This window comes from Myxocyprinus asiaticus, chromosome 1 (assembly GCF_019703515.2).
Source record: "Myxocyprinus asiaticus isolate MX2 ecotype Aquarium Trade chromosome 1, UBuf_Myxa_2, whole genome shotgun sequence".
In the NCBI taxonomy this organism is placed as follows: Eukaryota; Metazoa; Chordata; class Actinopteri; order Cypriniformes; family Catostomidae; genus Myxocyprinus; species Myxocyprinus asiaticus.
In genome coordinates, this window is record NC_059344.1 from 26,540,071 (window position 1) to 26,563,437 (window position 23,367).

At 38.2% G+C, this 23,367-nt stretch overlaps 1 protein-coding gene across 2 annotated transcripts in view; it reads right to left on the reverse strand.

The window, feature by feature from the left end:
• The window catches only part of LOC127410427 (DENN domain-containing protein 2B-like), a 76,967-nt gene that overhangs the window by 33,369 nt on the left and 20,231 nt on the right, over positions 1-23,367 (reverse strand). For both annotated transcript variants that reach the window (XM_051645750.1, XM_051645725.1), the window contains exons 2-4: positions 10,820-10,915; positions 4,024-5,247; positions 1,467-1,612 (exon numbers count right to left, since the gene is read on the reverse strand). In XM_051645750.1, coding sequence (XP_051501710.1) covers positions 1,467-1,612; positions 4,024-5,247; positions 10,820-10,893 — 1,444 coding nt within the window. In that variant the 5' untranslated portion in view covers positions 10,894-10,915. The remainder of the gene's footprint in view (positions 1-1,466; positions 1,613-4,023; positions 5,248-10,819; positions 10,916-23,367) is intronic.

Sequence of the window (23,367 nt, forward strand, 5' to 3'; positions counted from 1 at the left end):
TTTTAGAATTGCGTTATTGTAGAAAGGTTTCAACTAGGCTGTATAGAAGGACACTCCCCCATAGTGTCAGCTTCCTGACGCAATGTCTCGTTCCATTCATCTATGAACCGAGGTTACATACATAACCTAGACGTTTTCAAACAGTTTTCAGAATACACCATCCATCTGCCATTGGTAGAACAAACAGACAGTCCCACCCCAAACTCATTCACTGGTTGAGCCAATGTAGCTGTGTTTGGCTGGCCGGGTCACTCAAAACAGATCAATGTTTGAAAGCAACACAGAGGTAAAGTGTTTACACTTTTTGTAGAAATAATCCAACAGATGGTTTACTTATAATTGTCTCTGTATATAAAGCTGGGATAGGAGAAAATATTTTAACACTAATAAAAATTACACACATCCACTTCAAACCATCAACAATCAGGAGAAAAATAATGAAATGTATACTAATTTTTTTGGAACAGGTGCAGTTGCATTGAGAGAAATAAAGTCTGATTCACCACTGTTGTAAGGGGAAAACAGCTACCTGTAAATGTCTGTTTACAGTGGGCACTCATTCAGCCAGGCCTCTTTAAAGCATCTGGCACCCTAGCTTCTTCAGCAACAGCAAGAGAGATTTACAGTGTGGCCATAGGGCAAGACCCATGAACACTGTAACCATGTCAAGCCCCTCAGAGGCCAAGCATTAATGCACACAGGCTATTTCCTCCCAGGAAGGAATTTAGCACATAAAACTGACCAGCAGCACATGCCAGTACTTCATCACCTTGAGAGGACAAAAAAAAAATAGCATTTAACCAAAGTTTGTGTAAGGAGTTTGCAATCTGCAGGCAATAAAAAAACTATGGAAGGCTGAATTCACACTAACAGGTCTGTCCAACAGCAGGGAATGTCTGTTGAGTGCATCAGGTGTGATAATCCAGTAACTTCTGTATTACGCTTGTGAAAATACATGGAAATGCTATTTTCAAATAACTACCATCAGTAAACATGCAGTAAATACTATAATAAATACGATGTATTCCCTATACTAAGTTAAATTATTAGGTAGATTAGAATAACAATATTAAGTGATTATAGATTCATACTAAATTAATTAATAAAAATAAAACTATAAAATGAAAACATCAAGTAAAAATATATATCTTATAAAAAATAAATAAATGTAATCATTCAAGTTTGTTATAAAGTTTTTCTTTCATAATTTACAGCTTTAGCCTACACTGAAAAAAAAAAGTTAACATAAAAAAATCTGCCTCAACTGGTATCAAAAATAATTAAAAAGATTCTTTAACATCACTGAATCAACCTGACTACATTTGGTTACACCAACAGAACTAATTTTAAGGGTTATACCAGTTAGAAATAGCACCTAAATGTAACAATTGTAGGTAACCACTTTATACAGTGTACAATGAAAGGTGTGCAAGTAGCCTCAATCATTGACTGCTGCCCAATCTTACCTACTATGTCCTCATAGGCATTCTCCTCAAGTGTGCTCTTAGAGCTGGGCCGACTGTGGTTCTCTGTGGAGGCTGTGCCATTTTCTGTGGGTGAGGATGGGGATGAGGACGGCAGGCTAACAGCATCCTCTGACTCACAAGATTCTCTAGATGAAACAGAGAAAAAGAAGAACCAAATCTATAGACATGACTCTAGCTGAACAAGTGAAGATTAGTTCTGTTGGTTTGGCTTAAAGCAAACATCTTTCATTCGGATGATTACAATCAGGCCAAACCACCTGTGAAGATGACAGGAGCTTTTTACATATCAGGAGCTTAAATACATACAATCCCACAAAAGTTCTTTCAGAAGATGCACATTAAAACAAGGAGCGGAAGTAAAGCTTGGATATGTTGTTTGACCGAACAACCAACCTGTTCATTCATATGAAATCGTATGAGTTATACACCCACCAATGAGAGATGCTTCCATGGTGTTGTTGTAGTTCCCAATGTGTGGTTAGTTCTGTGTTAATCCAAAACTGTGTTTTCATAACTTTAACCCCTGATAAGCCCATTCCTAAACCTAACCACAGAGTGCAACACTTTACCCTAGCCAGAGCATAAGCATAACCATAATATTAATGTTGAAAGCCCTGATGTGTAATACAGAAGAAAACGACACTTCCGGGTTCCAAAAGTGTGTTCGTAAAGCGTATGTGATTGGTTGATGTACAATTTGTACGTTTTCATACGAATGAAGTTGTATGAATTGGTACGAATTCACCACCTCATGAGACTATGTTGGAACAACACAATTTTTTGGTGAAGGTAACAAAGCATTAGATTATATCGTAGTTTTTTGTTTAATAAAAACAAGTAAAAAAAAAAAAACATATCTGGAAACCCCACCAGTAGGTTACAACTCCAAATTAGTATGGTGAAATGGCACAACCTCACTGCCTGCCTATAGTCTCTAAACACTCGACTCTGCACCAGCCACAGGAATGTCAAACATGGGCTCAGAAGCAGACCAGTTGAAACTATCCTGTCCATTAGGTTCTCTATCATGAGAACCTGGCAGTTCACCATACCCAGTAACTGGGCTAAACAATTCATGTGCCAAAGATCATTCAAAAAGCCAAAACGAATGTGAGCTATATATAATGAGAGGCCTCAAGAAAAGCCAAAGAAGCAGCACTATGAGTTTTCTATCAATTTAATGAGAGGAGATGAAGAAAAGTCTTTGGGCTTGTCAAACTTACAAAAATGTTTTTTTTTTTCTGATTTGTTCACTCATGATGAACAATCAGTGAACCTGTTTTGAGGTAAGGACTCTAAAAATGGAATCCAAAGTGTTTTATGATACTGCTGACGTGATTGCTGGTGCTATTTTTGGACACAGAACTCAATTAAATATTAATGATGCACTGCTGCAGACAATTCAGGCCGTTCATGTCAGTTTGAATCTATCTCAATGTGAAGTAGGGAGTGTGAAGAAAGTGCTATACATAAGTTCCAGAGAACAAGACATTGTAATTATGTAACATTTCAAACAATGCTGGCTTAAGATATAAAAACAACAAATTCACCACATATGGTAAAATTACTAAACCCTGAGAAAACAAGCATCTCCATGTTGATCCTGCTTGCCATCAAATGCCTGACAGGAAATTTCATTTTGCTTCCTTGATTTGTAACATAAGATTCTCTGAAACTGTAGAGGCTATAACTCAAAGTCTAGAGCTATTTCTACAAAACAAATGCTTGGCCTGTGGTCTTTATCCTTTTCAACATTTTCAACCTCATTATCCAAAAAAAAAAAAATGATCTCTTGTTTGTGGGGGAACTCACAAAGTGGAAGTACACAAATCCATTGCCTCTCAGACATTTTTGCCACAGATCACAAGTTTCTTCTCTCTACACAAATCTATTAATCTAGTCTTAAGTGTGGATTTATTTAAGGGAATTTTTCATCTCAATAAACATGGGTCTGACATTTTGAAATATGCAAAATATCAATCAAACAAAGAGTAGAGTTAGCACTACTACAACATGAAGCACATATAGAAAAAACAAACATTGATCATTACTGACTGCTGGTGGTGTGTAGCGTTTACATAATTTTCTTCACCACAAAATGAAAATCGTTTACAGACATATGTTTTGGTCTATTCCTCATTTAAAGGAATCATATGGTTTCATAAAACTTTGAATTTTTTGGGAGCTTTTTCATCCATTTTGGTAGTATGCTTTAATTTTATAGAACAGAGCAGCTTGAAAATTCCATCAACACAGATGTTTGAACCCATATAAGGGTGAGTAAATGATGACAGAATAAAAATTTTTGGGTGAATTAACCATTTAAAGATCAAGGCTATTATTTGGAAGGTTGCCGGTTTGATTCTCATCACAAGTGGGCCATCATCATCGCAACTTTGAGCAAGTTGACCAATCTCCAGATTGTTCCAGTGTAATTGAAAGTCACTTTGAACAAAAGCATCTGTTAAACGACTATTTACTAATACATTGACATGCACACCATTTGTATAATGTGGAAAAGAATTATGTTTCTCACCTATCTTGCGTCTTCTTAGGTAAGCTATCATCTGTCTTGGAATTTCGCATTATAGCTGGTGCTGGGGTGGAGGGAAGTGGAGGGGGAGATTCAGTGGTGGGAGGTAGTCCATTGCTAGGCAACAAACCCCTGTGGTTCCGTTTGACATCATACTCAAATGTTCGTTTGGGCTTAGGAAAAGGGTTCACTGTGGTTCCAGAAGAGTCCTGTACAGAAGGGAGCTCTGGGCTCTCAGATCTGTTAGAGCTGATACTGAACCTCTGCTTGAACTTAGAGAGTCTGTCAGAACTTGGAGAAGCTTCAGGCTCAGTGGCCACAGAGCAGATGCTGCTCCGCTTGCTGCCACAAGTGCTATCCAAGTCCTCAGCCCCACCTATAGTGAAAGACTTCTGTCTGGACTTGTCAAGTCCATAGCAATTGCTAAGATACTGTGGTGGGGACTGAGAGGGACTTTCTTTCAAGACCTGTTCAATCTTTTGTATCTGGCTGAGCACGGCTGAGGTCTCCTTGCGTGCAGAAAGAGTTCGCAGGAAAATACCTGAGGACTCAGCCTTTGAAGGCCTCTTCTGGAATCTTACAGGAGCTTCTTTATCTGATGCACGCTCATCTTCCTCAGTCTCTGGGTAGGAGCACTCTGAAAATGCTGTGCTCATTCTCCTTACACCCTTAAAGTCAAAGATCTTTTCGCTGCAAGGTGAGGACAGCAGGCTTGGGCAACCCTCGCTCCCACCTCCGGGCCTCTTCTCCAGGCAAAGGCTCATCCTAGGCAGAGCCACCTTCCGACCCTCCCATTCGGAGATCTTTTTGCGTATGGTGACGGAGAGTGTGCGCTTGTGCCCAAGGTTAGTGGTAGGTCCAATGGAAAAGGTACTCCAACTAAGGGGCCCAGTATTTAGTCCATCCCCCACAGATGGTGGCTGCTCTGGATGGTTCTCTTTTTGCTCCTGGTTATCTCCACTTGATGGTTTATGGATGGTGGGCCTCTTGTCCAGACAGGCAATGCTCCTGGATTTGGTGAGCCTGCTTTGAGATTCAAAGTCAGCGGAGAGTGATGAGCCACTTCGCAGACTTGCAGTCTTACAGCTCCAGTTCCTTTGAGTCCAGATTTTAGGGGCAGCTTTAGTGTACCTTCCCTGCTGGCTGGCGTCCTCACTTCCAATGAAGTGAGAGGAACCTGACTCTTTTCCAGTAGAAAGAATTGTAAGTGGGAATGCAGATTGACACCTGAAACAAGAGCAAGCGACAAGACAGAGTAAGAAAACATACAATAATGTGCTCCTGGCACATTTTATGAGTAAATACAAAGAAAAACTGGTTGTTATAAAAATTTGTTCTAGTAAGAACATGAATAGGGCTTGTCATGTAACACTTCATGAAACATAACAATGACAATTTTAAAACATGGATACGAATTTCAGCTGGAAGGACTGTCAGTTCTAATATGGGAAAGAACAAAACTCTAACATGATTTTGGCAGAGTAGAATCCCCAACATCAAGCCAACGCAAACACAGAAGAGCAATCGAAATCATATATGAATACTTACATGTGATAAGAAAATGTATATAGACCTCCCAAACAAAAACCATTTGAAACCAGCACTGGATAAGCATACAGGATAAAAACTTACCCTCATTATCCCTCAGTGATTTTCTTAGCTGTTTGCCCTCTGTACCAACTGTTCTCTTTGCCTACATAACAACCTCCGCCTCCTTATCATTCCCAGGCCCATTGTTCACTCTGCAAACAGATGCAGCTCACTGCTGAGCAGTGAGATTAAAGACTCTGCTGACCTCATTTCAGTCTCCTCGGACACACAAACACTTTCTCATCCACCTCAAAATCTAATGCCGCTCATAAACTTCCAGGAACTAGAACTTGACTTGGCCCACACCTCAGTGAAATTGAGGCAGGCATATCTGATGACACAGCGGTGGTTAGAATAACAAGTGCAAGCTGGGAGGAGGCCAGGAGCATGATCCAGGGTGCAGGTTGGGACAGATCAACTAAAAATCTCACCATGACGCTCTTCCTAAGAAAAGGTGAAGAGACACTGAAACTTTGCAGGTCTTTTTTGCGTGGAAATTGATGCAATCACAAAGTACATCATCACCAAGTATTAGCAATGGGCACATCACATTGGTTGTCTGTACACACTTGTTACACACTGCTTGCTGACGTTTGGCTCCACAAATGTTATCTAAAGGCCACAATTACATCACATTACCAATATTGTTATACTCCTCCCTGTTTTTAAAGGTCCAAAGGAATCAACTGCACAGCCCTAAAATCTTAATTTGTTGAATAGAAATCTGTATGTTTTTAAGGAAAACACAAATCTGTTTAAAAATTACTTACTGTTTCAAATTTAACCAGAATTTGAGAGCTTTTAAATGATGATTATTATTTTTGGTATTCTTGTACTTTATGCATTATAACTACAGTATTATAACTACAATAAATTACATTATGGTATCCCTAATTGTGTTAAATCTTCAATCATGACTGGCAGTTTTCTTAATTAGTAAATAATAAAATAATATTTTTCAAGTCCCTGTGAACTGCCTTGACGAGCGCAGTTTTCTTTGGTAGGTTAACGGATTTCCTACTGAAACAGGTAGTAAAGACGGGACATGTCGAATGGCTTTTGTTTACATTGCAGCCTGGCAAAGCCACACACACACACACGTTCTCTTTACCACCATGCTGCTTCTCATGCCAGAGGCAGAGAAACTATGAGCCGAACACAATACAGAGTCCGACCAATTTTCCACTGACTTGAGAACCAAACGATGATCTAAACTGACCATGTTACAACATAACCAGTCCACAAACAACATACAGCACATCTCGGTCTTTGCTAACGATGAGGCAGGAGCCGTTGTGCAAGCTGTGCATGCATGGATTGTTATCCCTTCAAAGTGCCCTGCAAAGACATTATCAGCGGCAGTTAGAACAGGCGTGTTGCGAGATGTAGGGTGAAGGTGCATTCTCGTTGTAGAAAAAAATTGGATTGGACAATTTCTCAGGAGCGTTGTGATGTCATGAATTTCTCAGTCTTTCTTTTTTTTTTTTTTTTTTGCCAGAAGAGAGAGACTGCAAGTTTTAAATGTGTATATCTGCTGAAAGCAAAATTTGTCCATGTTTTAAAGGAGACCTATTATGCTCCTTTTTACAAGATGTAATATAAGTCTCAGGTGTCCCCAGAATGTGTCTGTGAAGTTTCAGCTCAAAATACCCCACGGATCATTTATTATACCATGTTGTAAATGCCTCTTTTTGGGTGGAATCAAAAACACGCCGTTTTCGTGTGTGTCTCTTTAAATGCAAATGAGCTGCTGCTCCCCGCCCGCTTTCCGGAACAGGGCTGTGCCTTTACAGCTTGTGCTTCAGATACTATAGCAACAACAAATCAGAACCAATATGACTGACACTGTAAATACAGGAGCGTTTTTCAGCCATTTAGCAACAATGGATGAGCAACACAAAAATATACTGTAATGACGTTAGCTATGCGCTATAACGAGACATGACATTTTAGGGGGTTGTCATGTATCATGCGATTTGCAAACATTCACAAAATATAAAGTGCTATGCTTACATCTTCAGGATATAAAGCTGGAACACGAACAGTTGGTACTGATCCATGCTTGAGAATCAAATATTTAGAAAAGCCTGCTTTAAATTGACCCTCATTCACAAAGCAGTCCGGTGTAAAATGATTTGCACAAACATACACGAATTTTGGTATATTTTGGGGAACATTTTCTTCAAAAACAAAACTTGTCCACTGCGTCTTCAGTGGCTCTGATGCCGGGAGTACATAAAGACTCTTATGTTCACTTTTACAGCCTACAACAGAACACATATGATGTTTATGAAGCTGAGCATTATTCTTCTCAATGTAGCTGCTCGAACGCGGAAAAAAATGGCGGACTGTGTGTCGATCACTCAGGGGAGGATCTCAGATAATAGGGTGGAGTCTGTCACCAGTCGTGGGCGTGGCCTGCTCTAAAGTGACGTCACTTTAGAGCGGATACCAAAACCAGTCATTTTGAGACACTATTTTTGATTAATAGAAATATAAGAAAGAGGAGTGGGTGGACTTTTAACATTGTAGGGTGGTTGTGTACACACACTGTCGACTCACATTTATGTTCAAACACCATGTAAAAGTGAATTTTGCATAATAGGTCCCCTTTAAGTACACTCTCATAAAGACTACCTCAAAGGTTATAGACAGACTAAAAGTAACAAAACTATCATTTTGAAGTCTTTAACTAAAACCAAAACATTTTAAAATAATGAACAGAAAGGAATGGTTTAAGAGAAGCATTAAAGCAATGAGTACAGTAAGTACTCACTGCTTTAATGAAAGTGAGTCGAGTTTGAAAAAGATATCCTGTGTTTAAGCAGACTCTTGAGGTTTAACTTTTACAATAGACCCCTGGCTTAGGAACAAAGATCTTATCCTGGATAATCAAAGGGAGGGGATGGACAGTTGCCAAAGCTGTCAAAAGGAGATGGAGGATACTGTTATATCACAATTAGACTTCTACAATCACAGGAACATAGAGCTGTTCAGAATTGTCACACCCAGTCCAAAAGATAAAGTTGAAATTTTTACTGAATCAGAGTAGCAGCCCTTATAAACATTAGTTATGCTATGGAATAATACTGTATATCTAAAATTACCTCCTCGCCTACCTGGACCATGCCTCTAAGAGGTATAAATGATTGTTTCTAGAACTCTGATATTAGGCTCATATGAAGTCCTTTAACACAAAAGAAAAACATCAGTTGCAGAAATCTTTCATGGAGTCCACCATGAGTTTGTGTCTGTGGTCTGAGGAGGTTCTCTGAGAGCCCAGACAGGGCTAGTACAAACAAGCCCAGCTCTGGGGAAGCCAGCTGGTCTGGCCATACATGGACAGAGTGAGATGCCAGTGCTTGTTTGGTTCTTCCTGGGTCTTGAGGGCAATGTCAACCACAGACCATTTCCTGTTTGAGAGCTATGCCAGGATGGAGAAACTATGAGGCACCAGGAACACACATCAAAAGGAACATATCAAGAGCAGAGCCAGTGGTGTCTCCCCCACAAAAATGTGGATATTTCATCTATGATTGAGTTATTTTTTCAGCTATTATCTTTTATATAAAAAGCGCATACTCTCAGTTCAAAACCTACCTACCGCCACCCCATCTGAAATAAATCTGCTTCTTCAGCATTTTCTTTTGCCAGTGACTTACTGTTGAAGTCTTAATATTCTTGTCCAGGAAGAGAGGCTTTTCAGGAGGTAGAAGAAACTATGCCCTAATTTTTCCTGCACTTAATCACATAAATCACAATTTCCATTGGTTAATATCTCTGACATCAGAGTGCACATAGGTAATTATGAAAGTAACTCCTCTCACTTATTCTCTTTCTTCACTTGTTCCTTATCCAATAACTATCTGATACTTACTGGAAAGCTTCGTAGTTAAGCGATGGCCACAAATAGAACAAAGCCTCCTTTCTAATCAACTTCCTGTTTTTTGCTCATAACCAGGATGTTTACTTTAGCTTTGTATACAACAGCTTGGTCTAAAAAGCACAATTTAGTTCAACTATCTATTTCATCTACTTCTCAATTAAGGATTATATTTCTAGTTATCAAAGGCAGTAGCCTGCCTATGATCATTTAGCTAGATGATTTACCATCATTCTAAATGTAACACCACTGCGCAGGACTGTCAAATCTGGCACAAAACTATTTAAATGGCAATACTAGTCCATACAGAAGAGAAACGCTCAATATGTTAACCAAAACATGTGGCAATTCTTGTAACAAAGCACTGTATCAGACCACATCACAATACGTGTTCTATAACACACTAGTATGTTTTCACATTTAAGAAAATATTTGTATTCACAGTTATATCTCAAAGGGCTGCATAGAAGATACTGTATATCACAACTAGTGGTGAATGCATTTTGTGTTGCTGTTTTACCAAAATGGTCACAAAAACATATTGTTAATCAATGGTTCCCAAACTGTTTTAGTGCCACAACGACTAGCCAGGGGTCACAGAATCTCTGCTCAATTTAATGTTTTAATAGCATACGATGTCAAAAGTAGTGGTACTTCAGTACCAAGTTGATACTAAAATAAAAAATAAAAAAAGATGAAAAGACTAGCAGTACAGAGTATCATATCCACTCAATTCGGTACCCACGCGCTGTTTGACTTACCGTACGTGTCCACTGGGGCAGAAGAAATCTGCACAATGCCACTCACAACGCTGGAGAGCTGCCTCTTTGGGGCGTGTCTGTAACATGTGACAACTGCGATTTGGAGGTTACATTTTTCCCTCGAACAATAAATTTTTACTCCACTGATGGTTAGGTTTAGGTTTGGGGTTTTGGGTTGCAGGGTACATTTTATAAAACATGCATTCCTCTATACTGTATTACATCCTGTACAGCTGAAAAAAAACTCACTTCACAACTTGCTTTTGGTGCCCCTCCGTGGATATTACACCCAGAAAATGGAGCTCACATGTGCCCATTTGGCCAACAACAGTTACTGGTTTGGCCACTGGGGGCAGTGTTACGAATTTCAGCACAGACCGATTTTAGCTGAAGCAAAGTTAACCAACTGTTTCAGATTTCACTGCGAGATCAGTCTGGCTGGTTAACATTATAACACAATAATCATTATAAAGAGGTGATATGGTTTTGAAATGTTTGGGAACCACAGCAGAAAAAGAAAACAAATGGACAAAGACTCATTATGGTGACTCATCATGTCTCTCACCTGTCTGAGTTTTCCTGAGGGCCTTTAGCCCCTCCTGCTCTCGGTGCAGCATTGGAGCTCTTGTTGGCAGTCATCTCCCTCTGATGACCCCCTCACCTGCATAGAAAAGTTACTTTTGTAAGAAAGCGTCTGTCATTTGTACTATGTACTATATGTACTATGTTGAGTATACAAATGTTGACCACTGCTGTGCAGCAGCCATCATGTTGACGATCTCTGTGAACAAGACTTACATTTGAAGTCAGAAGTTTGCATACACTTAGGTTGAAGTCATTAAAACTAATTTTTTTAACCACTCCGCAGATTTAATATTAGCAAACTATAGTTTTGGCAAGTCGTTTAGGACATCTACTTTGTGCATGACACGAGTAATCTTTCCAGCAATTGTTTACAGACAGATTGTTTCATTTTTAATTGACTATATCACAATTCCAGTGGGTCAGAAGTTTACATACACTAAGTTAACTGTGCCTTTAAGCAGCTTGGAAAACTCCAGAAAATGATGTCAAGCCTTTAGACAGTTAGCCAATTAGCTTCTGATAGGAGGTGTACTGAATTGGAGGTGTATCTGTGTATTTATTACAAACTCAGTGCCTCTTTGCTTGACATCATGTCAAAATGAAAATAAATCAACCAAAACAAAAATTGTGGAACTCCGTAAATATGGTTCATCCTTGGGAGCAATTTCAAAACACCTGAAGGTACCACGTTCATCTGTACAAACAATAGTACATAAGTATAAACACCATGGGACCATGCAGCCATCACACCACTCAGGAAGGAGACGCATTATGTCTCCTAGAGATGAACGTAGTTTGGTGCGAAAAGTGCAAATCAATCCCAGAACAACAGCAAAGGTCCTTGTAAAGATGCTGGAGGAAACAGGTAGACAAGTATCTATATCCACAGTAAAATGAGTCCTATATCGACAAGCAAGGAAAAAGCCACTGCAGTTTTAAGTGCACATGGGGACAAAGATATTACATTTTGGAGAAATTTCATCTGGTCTAATGAAACAAAAATTTAACTGGTTGGCCATAATGACCATCGTCATGTTTGGAGGAAAAAGGGTTAGGCTTGCAAGCTGAAGAACACCATCCCAACCATGAAGCATGGGGGTGGCAGCATCATGTTGTGGGGGTGCTTTGCTGCAGGAGGGACTGGTGTACTTCACAAAATAGATGGCATCATGAGGAAGGAAAGTTTTGTGGATATACTGAGGCAACATCTCAAAACATCAGCCGGGAAGTTAAAGCTCTGTCGCAAATGGGTCTTCCAAATGGACAATGACACCAAGCATACCTCCAAAGTTGTGGAAAAATGGCTTATGGACAACAAAGTCAAGGTATTGGAGTGGCCATCACAAAGCCCTCACCTAAATCTGAAAGGAAATTTGTGGGCAGAACTGAAAAAGCATGTGCGAGCAAGGAGGCCTACAAACCTGACTCAGTAACACCAGTTCTGTCTGGAAGAATGGGCCAAAATTCCAGCAACTTATTGTGAGAAGCTTGTGGAAGGCTACACAAAATGTTTGACCCAAGGTAATCAATTTAAAGGCAATGCTACGTAAAATTGTATGTATGTAAACTTCTGACCCACTGGGAATGTGATGAAAGAAATAAAAGCTGAAATAAATAATTCTCTCTACAATTATTCTTACATTTCACATTCTTAAAATAAAGTAGTGATCCTAACTGACCTAAGACAGGTAAAGTTTTCTACAATTAAATGACAGGAATTGTGAAAAACTGAGTTTAAATGTATTTGGTCAAGGTGTATGTAAACTTCTGACTTCAACTGTAAGTGCTTCTAATTTATTTTGAAAACGCATTACAAACTGCACTCCCTTCTGTCTTTACGCCGTGTGTATCAAATATGATACACAATGTTTGACGGCTCCTGTTTCACCCTCTGTTCAAGCTGAACAGCCAAACAACATATGGGTTGTAAGTTTCAGATGTTTATGGCACCATTTAGTGGTTTTTTGTGAAAAAAGTGGTTTCAATGTTTATATCGATCTATTTAAAATGGTGGCAGACTTGTGCGAAAAGTGACTTATGTTTGGGATAAATGACAGCTTATTTTAATAAAGTAAAAGGGAAAGTAATGATTATTTTGTTACTGATATTTTAAAATGAGCATTTGCTGAATATAAGCAATTTATGCTTGGTTAAATTTTTGTATTTTATTTTATTGAAAAGCCCGTTGAAATCCATGTATCAAATATGATACAACAGGCTTTTGAGGTATATCTCTCAATCACTATTCCATTCCATTCAAAACCACATAAAAAAAATAAAAAAATAAACAAAATTAAAAAAAAAACACAGAGCTTAGAAAATTCTAAGATATATTTAAAGTGTGAACTAATATTTCTGTGTATTTTCATATATGCAGCCTGCTCTGTCAATCTAAAGATCTCATTATTTTACATTGCAAGCTATTAAGATGTCATCTTACCATAAGTTCCTGAGACCCAGCGAAAAAAGTTTTACAATTTCCCTTTTTTAAATGTCAATATAAATATATCCCTATTTTATTATTTGTTTTATATATTTCAAGTTAAATATGTAAAATTACTTCTTAAGGTGTATGAAGCACACATGCACTTAAAGAAATATGACAATTATGACAATTACAAAAAGAGACAATTAATCGCCATAGCCCTAAAACAGACAATTAAATCATCATAAATTGCAATTATTTGTTTAACAATGAATTGACAGCCAAATTTCATAATCGTGACAGCCCTAATATACATGTAAGAATATTATTGTTGATGCTGACTAATGTAAGAGTTTATTAATGACAACAGCGGTACTTGACTATCGAGCTGAACGCATGCTTGGCTACTGCAGCCAATTTTAATATTTTAATATTTTAATTTTAGGCCTTACTCTGTGTTATGTTCATTTTCAAATGGCTTTTTACAATGGTGATACAGGAGTAACAAAGGTGACATAAAACTTGTTAGTTCAAATAACATAATTGTGCATCCACTCTCCATCCATGGTTACTTAAAGGTTTAACAAATCAACGAAATTAAGTTACTTTTAGTCTAATTCGCCCTCCATTTAAAGAGTTTTACACACCTGCTCTATTTCATATTCATTACATTGTTTGTTTCTGTTTTTGTCCCATGTTTCTGCCTTTCCCAGCCCCTAACCCAATGATGCTTAACAAGTGTGATCTATGCATTGACTTTAGATTGCCAGTTCTATATGTGAAATATTTGAATTATAAAAATATATATATATATATATATATATATATATATAATTATTGAATGCATTATTTTGATATAGGGGGACTGGGGCTAATTGTCACATGGGTTATATTTCAGTAACTATAAGGTTTTGAGTTTGAGTCTAACACAAATGTGTGTTTTCTCTAGCTGTGGTTTTGTATGCTGGTTTTAAACACCTAGTTCAAAACCTTTCTAAATTGCAATTTTCTATCAGGTATGATCACGTGAATGATCACATGAAACCTATACCACTAGTTAAATGGCAGGTTCCATTGTTACAACTAACCCATTGTGGACCAAAGGACAATGAGTGTAAAGTGAACTTTATCTTTTTTCCAGGGTAATAACAGTGAAAATGTAGAATTTTGTAGCCAAGTCTTCAGTGTATGTGGCTATACAGATATACGACTTTAAAAGAATGAACCTACCACCTACTCTGAAGAGTAAAAAATGTGACAACTAGCACAGATCAAGATATGGGACATTTAGTTTATCTGTTTTAATGTTACAGTATGTAAATACAAAAAATTAATTTTAATATTAGAAAAACAGCAGTACAAGGGTTACTTTGTAGCCTCTCTGTGTAAATGCAACTGTATCACAAATTCATGGGCATTTGAAATTTTATAGTGACGTAAATAAATGAGCTAGTACTTGTTGCAATGAAGCTTGGTATCTTAATCCAGAAGAATCATGCATGGGTGCTTGCTTTGGTGTTGCCACCCATCATCGTCCTCATGCCACCGCCTTGCAACCCCATAAATTATTTTCTAGATCCGTCCCTGCAACATTTGCATTAGTTATGGTCAATAGTACTTAATGGGTTAACCCTGCCTGGCAAATATGAGTCAAACCACAACAAATATGGACCTTGATCTCTACAAAAAGAGAGCCATATCATCCTTGTCATGCAAACAACAAATATCTGACCTTTACAGAAACCCAGACAGTCCCCACATGTTCCAAGAGAGAGGTGTGTTTGTGTTCTAGATCCAGGTAATAAATCCATTTCAGCTATGAAGGAGTAACATATCATACCAGTTTCCATTTAGATAAAGAAAATACATGCAAGCTTGAAAACTGATGTCCACATTCATAAAAATAAAAAATAATAACCTAGGTTTCTATATTTTTTGAAGAAAATGTAAGTGGAAGTTGTTGGTAGCCAAGGACCCTCTTTACACCTGGGGTAAATCAGGTGAGACACATGTGATCAGGTGAGACATGTCACTGTTTATACCTGGTCACTTAAATGTGTCTCCTGTGACCAGGGTTGGGAGGGTTACTTTGTTAATATAATCTGTTACAGATTACTGATTCTTCTTCTTCTTCTTCTTCTTCTTTCGGCTGCTCCCGTTAGGGGTCGCCACGGTGGACCATCCGTGATCCGCATATTTGACTTGGCACAATTTTACGCTGGATGCCCTTCCTGAGGCAACCCCCAGTGGCTGGGGGACTTACAGATTACTGATTACTTAACAATAAATGTAATCATTAATGTAATCCAATTACAGAAATACGAAAGTAATTTAATCAGATTACTTTTCATTACTTTTGGATTACCACAAGGGCACATATGTAAATAAAGTCAAGATAAAATCAATATGATCTTTAAAACTTTAAATTATACCTGAATGCAAACAGAACATGTTTGAGTAATATTATGAGTACTGTTGTAGCTGTTATTATATCTAAGGAAAAGAAACATGTACACTGCACCCTACCAAGAAAACAACTCAGTATTTTTTTAAAAATCAGGTGAGCTCTCTGTCTGCTACAGAAAAACAAAATTTCTCATAAAGCAAACAATCAGAACTGATGCACTGAATTGTCTTGGTAAAAATCATTTTTTTTTTAGCTTCAATACGGAATGGAACAACATGTCCTGTCTAATATAGTACAGTTCGCATTGCAACCATGCAAACCAAGGGATTTCTATGCCGTACCAGCAATGATGCGCAAATCATGTCAATACTGGCAGCCATTCCTGCTCCTGCCAAATGATGAGGGCCACGGTTTTCTTTGAGCACTAAGGCTAACTCATTTTAACACATTTTAATATGAACTAATTTTAGCTAACCTAGCTAATATGATTTCTGTGTGGCTCTTATTACCTTCAAATTCTCAGGAACGTGGATAATGAGAGCATCTTCATAGCTGGAAGGCATAAATTCCACTGAACTTTAATATTGTTTCACTTTTCTCTTTTAAAGAGCGAATAGTGTCGAAATTTCCAAGAAAATAATGCATGTTCTTCTGTGGCCATCGCGATGAAGCAGATGTTTGCCTTGACTGACTCAAGTGAGTTATGAGAGAGAACCCGAAGAGAACGTGCATCTAAACCATCTCTCTCTCTAAACAAACAGCTGTCTGTATCGCTTTATGTCAGGAAAATTCACTATTTCTTTTGTCAGAAATTAAAATTTGTAATCCTGACAGTTATCCCAATTTTTTTTAAATGTAACTATAATCTGATTACTATATTTTTTATGTAACTGTAACAGATTACAGTTACCTAATATTTGTATCCTGATTACCTAACGCTGTTACAAGTAATCCATTACTCCCAAGCCTTCCTGTGATCACTGTATTAAAATAAACTTTCAGCACAACAAAGTCAGAAAAGACCAAGAATGCGTGAAACAAACAGGGCACTATTTAACCCAGATGCATCTGGGCATCAAATCTAATTTAAGCACAAACTCAACATTTTGAGCAGAACTGTTCATTATTTTAATGGATTACCAGTATTAACCTGAGCAGCAGATGTTCGTGCTTCTCATAAGTATCCGTGCATGTTGATTTTAGACACACTGAAGAAGATCCGTGAAGGACTCATGCTTGTGTATATATATATATATATATATATACAGGTGCATCTCAATAAATTAGAATGTCGTGGAAAAGTTCATTTATTTCAGTAATTCAACTCAAATTGTAAAACTCGTGTATTAAATAAATTCAATGCACACAGACTGAAGTAGTTTAAGTCTTTGGTTCTTTTAATTGTGATGATTTTGGCTCACATTTAACAAAAACCCACCAATTCACTATCTCAAAAAATTAGAATACATCATAAGACCAATAAAAAAAAAATTTTTTAGTGAATTGTTGATGTGGTCATTTGCGTTTTTGACCACATACATGTGTGGTCTATGAGATCGGTTCACAAAACGTTTTAGATCTTGTTTAGACCACATGTGATCGGATCACCAAAAACACATCTTAATACCAGGTGTAAACGGGGTTGAAGTGTTAATATGTGGTTGCTAGGATGTTTGCTTACTGGCCCAAATCTCTATGACCCTGTTTACACCTGGTATTAAGAAGGGTTTCCAGTCATCTGATAACATGTGGTCAGCGTTAAATACAAGTATAAACAGCGAGCAAAATGTTTTGTGATAGGACCAAAAAAAAAAAAACGCATGAGATGACATTGCATTTGTTAACACTAATCCATCCTCAATGCGTCCCGGACAGCAGCGAAGTGACACCCCTCACCTGTCAACCAACCACTGCACTACAACAAGAGCACTTTTTTTTTATTTTTAAGTATTTCACGTTTTACAAAACGAACGAACAAACAGTGATGCTAAATCAATATATCAATATACAAATCCCCTATGGTTACAATTCCTTTTCTTTTCCATATCAAGAAGGCCTGATCAGTCTGCAAGGGGGAAAATGCATGATTGAAGGCTATTGGAGAAAGAGTACTTGTTTGTGGAAATTTGAAAACCTTTCTAATCTGATGCCAGATCCTAAATGAGGTGTCCACTATGGGGTTATGTTTTCTGATTGCTCTGATAGGCTTCTTTTCTGCAAAGAGTAGAGCAGGGAGGGAAGAGCCCTGAGTATCTTGCTCAATGGCTAGCCATGCAGGGGTAGAAGAAAACAATTCACCAGGATAGGCACATCGCCAGTACATAAAAGCCCTCGCATTAGCTGCCCAGTAGTAGTGCTTAAAACAGGGGAAATCTAAGCCTCCTACGTCTCTTGATTTACAAATTTGCGTTTTGGTTATGCGATGCACTTTATATCCCCAGATAAAGGGCATTATTATGGAGTCAGGTGTCTTAAAAAATAACTGAATCAAAAAAGTTGGAACGCTCTGAAATAAATAAAAGATATCTAGGTAAAGTGACCATTTTGATTGCATTGACACGGCCAGTCAGTGTTAGATGGAGCACTCACCAAGTCTCTATTTGACTCTTCAGTTTGTCTATCATAACTCTGTAAATCAGCTCATATAAACTTTTGTAATGTCTGGGGACTACAATACCAAGATTTTTTATTTTGTTTGTGGCTCTAAAGGGCAGACTATTGAGAAATCTCAGGTCTACAGTATCATACAACGGCATAAATTCACTTTTCTGCCAATTGACTGTATATCCAGATAGGTTACCAAACTTAATAATTTCAAACAAATTGGGCAAAGATCTTCATGGTTCCGAAAGGAAAAGGAGAACATCATCTGCATATAAAGAGATATGGTGTTCCATAACCCCATCTTCACAGGAGCGATATGTGGTTGGTTTCTTATGCTTATTTCCAAGGGTACCATAGCAATGCGAAAAGAAATGGGCTCAGAGGACATCCCTGGCGGGTACCATGATGGAGAGAGAAAGGGGATGACCTATCACTCTTTGTAAGAACTGAGGCAGAGGGACAGAAATACAGCATCTCAACCCATGAAGAGAAGTTTTGTCCCAAGCCAAATTCTTCTATGATAGACAAAATATGTGTCCGTTCTACATGGTCAAATGCCTTATGGGCATCCAGGGCTAAAATGGCTGTTTTGTCATGTATTCCCTGATTTGTATACACGATATACATAAGCCTGCGTACATTAAAGAAAGAGAATCTTCCAGGGATAAAACCAGTTTGATCTTCATGTACGATAGAGCCAATGCATTTACTTCAATAGGATCTTGGTAAATACTTTTAAGGTCATTACCAAGAAGAGCGATGGGTCTATAAGAGGAAGGGTCGGCACAGTCTCTGTCTTTTTTTTTTAAATTTGCAGAATAAAGTGATTCTGGTAATTTCTTGTTTTCAATAGAATTTTTGAACATCCTTAACAATAGGGGGGCAATTTGATCAGAGAAACTCAAACTCTATACAGAAGCCATCCGGACCTGCTGCTTTACCATTGGGAAAGCTCCTGATAGCTGTAAGGACATCCTCAAATGTAATGTCAGAATTTAGGCTTTCTCTCGCTTCATCACTTATTTTAGGGAGCAAGAAAAAAGACATTTTGTAACGTCCACAGAATCCCCTTTGTTTTGAGAGGAATACAATTCCTGATAGAATTCTCAAAATCCTTTTTTTGTTTCTGATTAGTGGTCAATACACCAGATCTCGACTTGGAGTTGATGGCTCTACTTGCTTGTATGCCTCCAAGTTGACGAGCTAGCAAACTGCTGGGTTTGTTTCCTAGTTCAAATTGTTTCTGCTTAATCTTTAATAAAAGGGTGCTAATTTGACTAGACAAGATGGTATAATATTCATATTTCAGTTTCATAATACTTGACAAAATGTAATTAGACAGTGCAAGTTTAAACTGCTGCTCTAGTGTTGACAACTGTATCTCTATCTCAGCTCATCTTTTGCCCCTTTGCTTTTTCAATTCTGCTTGAAATGCTATGATGTGGCCTCTGATAACAGCTTTGAGGGCCTCCCATAAAGTTGAGTCAGACACATCTCCTCTGTCGTTTACAGTAAGGTATTCAGCTATGCAAGCGGAAATTTTTTCTTTGAATTTTCCTTCATTTAACAAAGAAGGGTTGAAACGGCATGCATAGGGAGCTCTTTCTATATCAAAATCTACTGATATAGAGACTGGGAAGTGGTCCGATATTAGAATATTATGATATTTAGAGGATAAGATCTTAGTGGTCAATTTGGAATTAGTCAAAAAGTAGTCAATCTTTGTATGTGAGTTATGGACCTTCAAGAAAAATTTGTATTCTTTGTCAGTAGAGTGGTGAAGTCTCCAGATGTCAAGTATATTCAATGAGTGAATAAGTTTATTGAGAACAGATACTGAACAAGAAGGTTAGGGAGGGCTGGAAGAGAGCCTATTCATAAAAGGCTCAAGAATACAATTAAAGTACCCCCCTATGATAAGATGAGTGGTAACTATATCAGGTATGATATTAAAAACAGACAGTCATGATAAGATAATGCCCATTGGCATCCCTTTTAGTGGACAAATGTTGAAATGGAATGTTCTTACATAATAATATAGACACTCCTCAGGCTTTTGTTAAGAAAGTTGAGTGGTACATTTGGCCTACCCATTTGTATCTGTACTTGTGAGCATTAGAATGTTTAATACGAGTCTCTTGCAAAAACAGGATGTCTGCATGTAAAGAGTTCAAATGGGAAAAGACTTTGGATCTTTTAACAATATTATTTAAACTACAAACATTCCAGCTCAAAATATTCAAATGTTTCCTTGAGAGACTCATCAATGTGCTACGTTTAACAAATGGTAGGGTAATCATAGATGTTATATCTAGCCTAGGTACTGTAAGATAAACAAAGCGGAAAATACACATAAAAAAACCATTGTACAATAATAAACTGCCATAACATCAACCCAATAAGCTCGCTTCCCAAACATAAGCGAAAAAAAAAAAAAACATTCAAACTTGAGGCGGCTAATCAAAACACAAGGAAGAAAAAGAAAACGAACACCAATAGCTGACAAACTGTGCTTCAAAACAATCGCGTACCGCTCCATAACAACTCTCAATGGTCGAGCAAAAACTTCTAGCATAAAGAGATATACCTTCTGATTACGTCGGCCGAGCAGTCCTTAAATTCTGTATGAAACACTGTACAAATAGTCTAGTAGGTTAACCCAGGCCTACACCGTAAACTGAGTCTGAATACTCCATAGGCCACATAGTCCACCAAGCCCTAGAACTGGAAAAAGTCACTTTTACCAAGATGTACCCCATCATACTTCACCTTTGCTCATGTTGGGAGAATGTCAATGTAAGATTCAGCCTCCTGGGGGCACAAAAATATTTTCGATGAGTAAAGATAAGTCGCGCAGAGTACAGGAGGCCATATTTTATTCCTTTAGCTTTTAGTTTCTCCCTTGCACCATCGAACTCTTTGCATTGGTTGGACACCTCTGCCGGAAAATCCTGAAAGACATTAATACAGTTTCCGTTGAAGGAGAAAGGGCTCTGGTTGCGGGCAAGATGCAGTATTTCGAAATCATGGTGTATCCTGGCAATCATGATGTGTGGCTTGTTGTTTGTAAGGGGGCCGGCACGATGTGCACGGTTAACCTTTATCCCGAGTGGAAAGTTGGCTTCCCCCAGTAGTGATGGCAGTAGACCGGATACAAATCGTGTGGGTTACCCTTCTCAAAGTTTTCAGGAAGGCCTGCTATCTTTATATTCGGTCATCGATACCTGGCTTCTAAATCCGTTACCTTGGTCTTCAGGGAAGTATTTTCCTATGTTAAGTTGGAACAGATCTGCTCCAGATGGGAGATGAGTCTCTCATAGTCAGTGCTAGCATCTTCCAGGTCGGTGATACAGGATATGTTAGTGGCTAGTGTTGACTATACTCCCAACAAGGAAACTTCCAAATAATTAAATCACACATTCATGGACAAGTCCATTTTCCTGATAGCCAAAAGGATCATTTTGGGCTAGACATCATCCTCACCATCCAGAAACTGAAAAGCTTCAGCATGCCTGTCCTCATTAGCCGGATTAGCTCGACCGCTAACATTAGCTTCAGTTAGGGTTGTGCATGGTGGAGTCTCTCCCACGGCACCAGCAGCCAAAGATGAAACCATTTTACCGAGCTTCTTAGATTTTAACATTGTCCAGGCTTTAGTGGTTATTTTCAGATCAAGTTTTGCAAGAGTGACAAAGTTTTTATCTATTTATGCCGGTGAGAGTGGCGGAGCTGATGGAAAATGTGTCCTACTCCATGTGCTGCTCTCTAGCGCCCCCTAAAACAAGAGTTTAAACTTTGCTGGTTACAAGTGGTTTTAAAAGGATATAATCACTCAAATGGAAAATTTGAAAAACAAGCACGTGAACTTCATGGTTCTTCAGTGTGTCTGATATCAATATGCAGGGACACAAATGAGAAGCACGAACATCTGAAACTCCTTTAATACAGGTACTCCACTAAAATAACTGAGAATTCTGCACGAAATGCTGCATTTCTGCTTAGATTAAATTTCAACTGCATCTGGAAGAAACAGCGTGCCGGTTTAATTCACGTTTTGTCTTTTATAACTTTTTTGCGGTTTATTATCATGTAGTAACACACTGACATAGTGACTGATGTCTGTCGTCTTTTATTCAGAGACCCTCCCCTCAAAATCTGAACACAAGTGGTAACAGGAGACTCATTTAAATGACCAGGTGTAAAACAGCGATGTGTCTCGCCTGACCACATGCGATTAGATCACCAGAGATGCATCTTACTGTAATACCAGGTGTAAATGTGGTTAATGATACTCTGGTGCCAACACATCATTTGGGTCCCTTCTTCAATCTAAGTCTGTGGGATTTTTTTGCCCATGTCATCATCCACCAGTCAAAAATCATGAGTCAGCTCCATTTGAAAAGCCAAACTTTTGAGGAATCATTCATGGACATAGCACAAACCATACAGGACAAGTTATGCACCAAATATTAATACTTACGGTTAAGGGTTTGTTTAAATCTCTAAGTATGAGCAATAAATATAGTAATGTTTGCTTTAGCAAGCACCACTAATTATAGCAACATTACATTATAAATTGTTTTCTATAATCATGGGATATGCAGTCAAAAGAACGGCAGCACAAAGACCTGAAGGTAATTAAAGAGCAGGTTTAGTATAACAGAAGTTCTAAAGAAATCTGATCTGTAGAATCAGAGAACCATACCAAAATCTATAGAGCAATGACTGGAGTGAATGTTTGTATTAATGCCTGTTTGAATAGAGGAGCCAAGATTAACAGAACTAAGCTAGACTCTTGGCTCATTAAATTGTGATTGCTTGTTCCCATGAACATTTGCACCTAAGGACTAAAAAAAGATCCCCTTTAATGGCAGATATTAGTTTTACAAGCTGGGTCAGGGAGTTGTGGTCTGGAAGTTGAGTGCACAGAGGCTCAGGTTGACTGCTTTTTCATTTAGTCAGTCAAAGCCATAACAAGCCTTAAAAATCTTTGATGAGCAGTAAATTAGATTTAAAAGGCCATGCTTTGCACAGCAAGTACCTAAAAGTACTGTTCAACCCCCCCATAGGAAAGAAAAATCACAGATGAGAA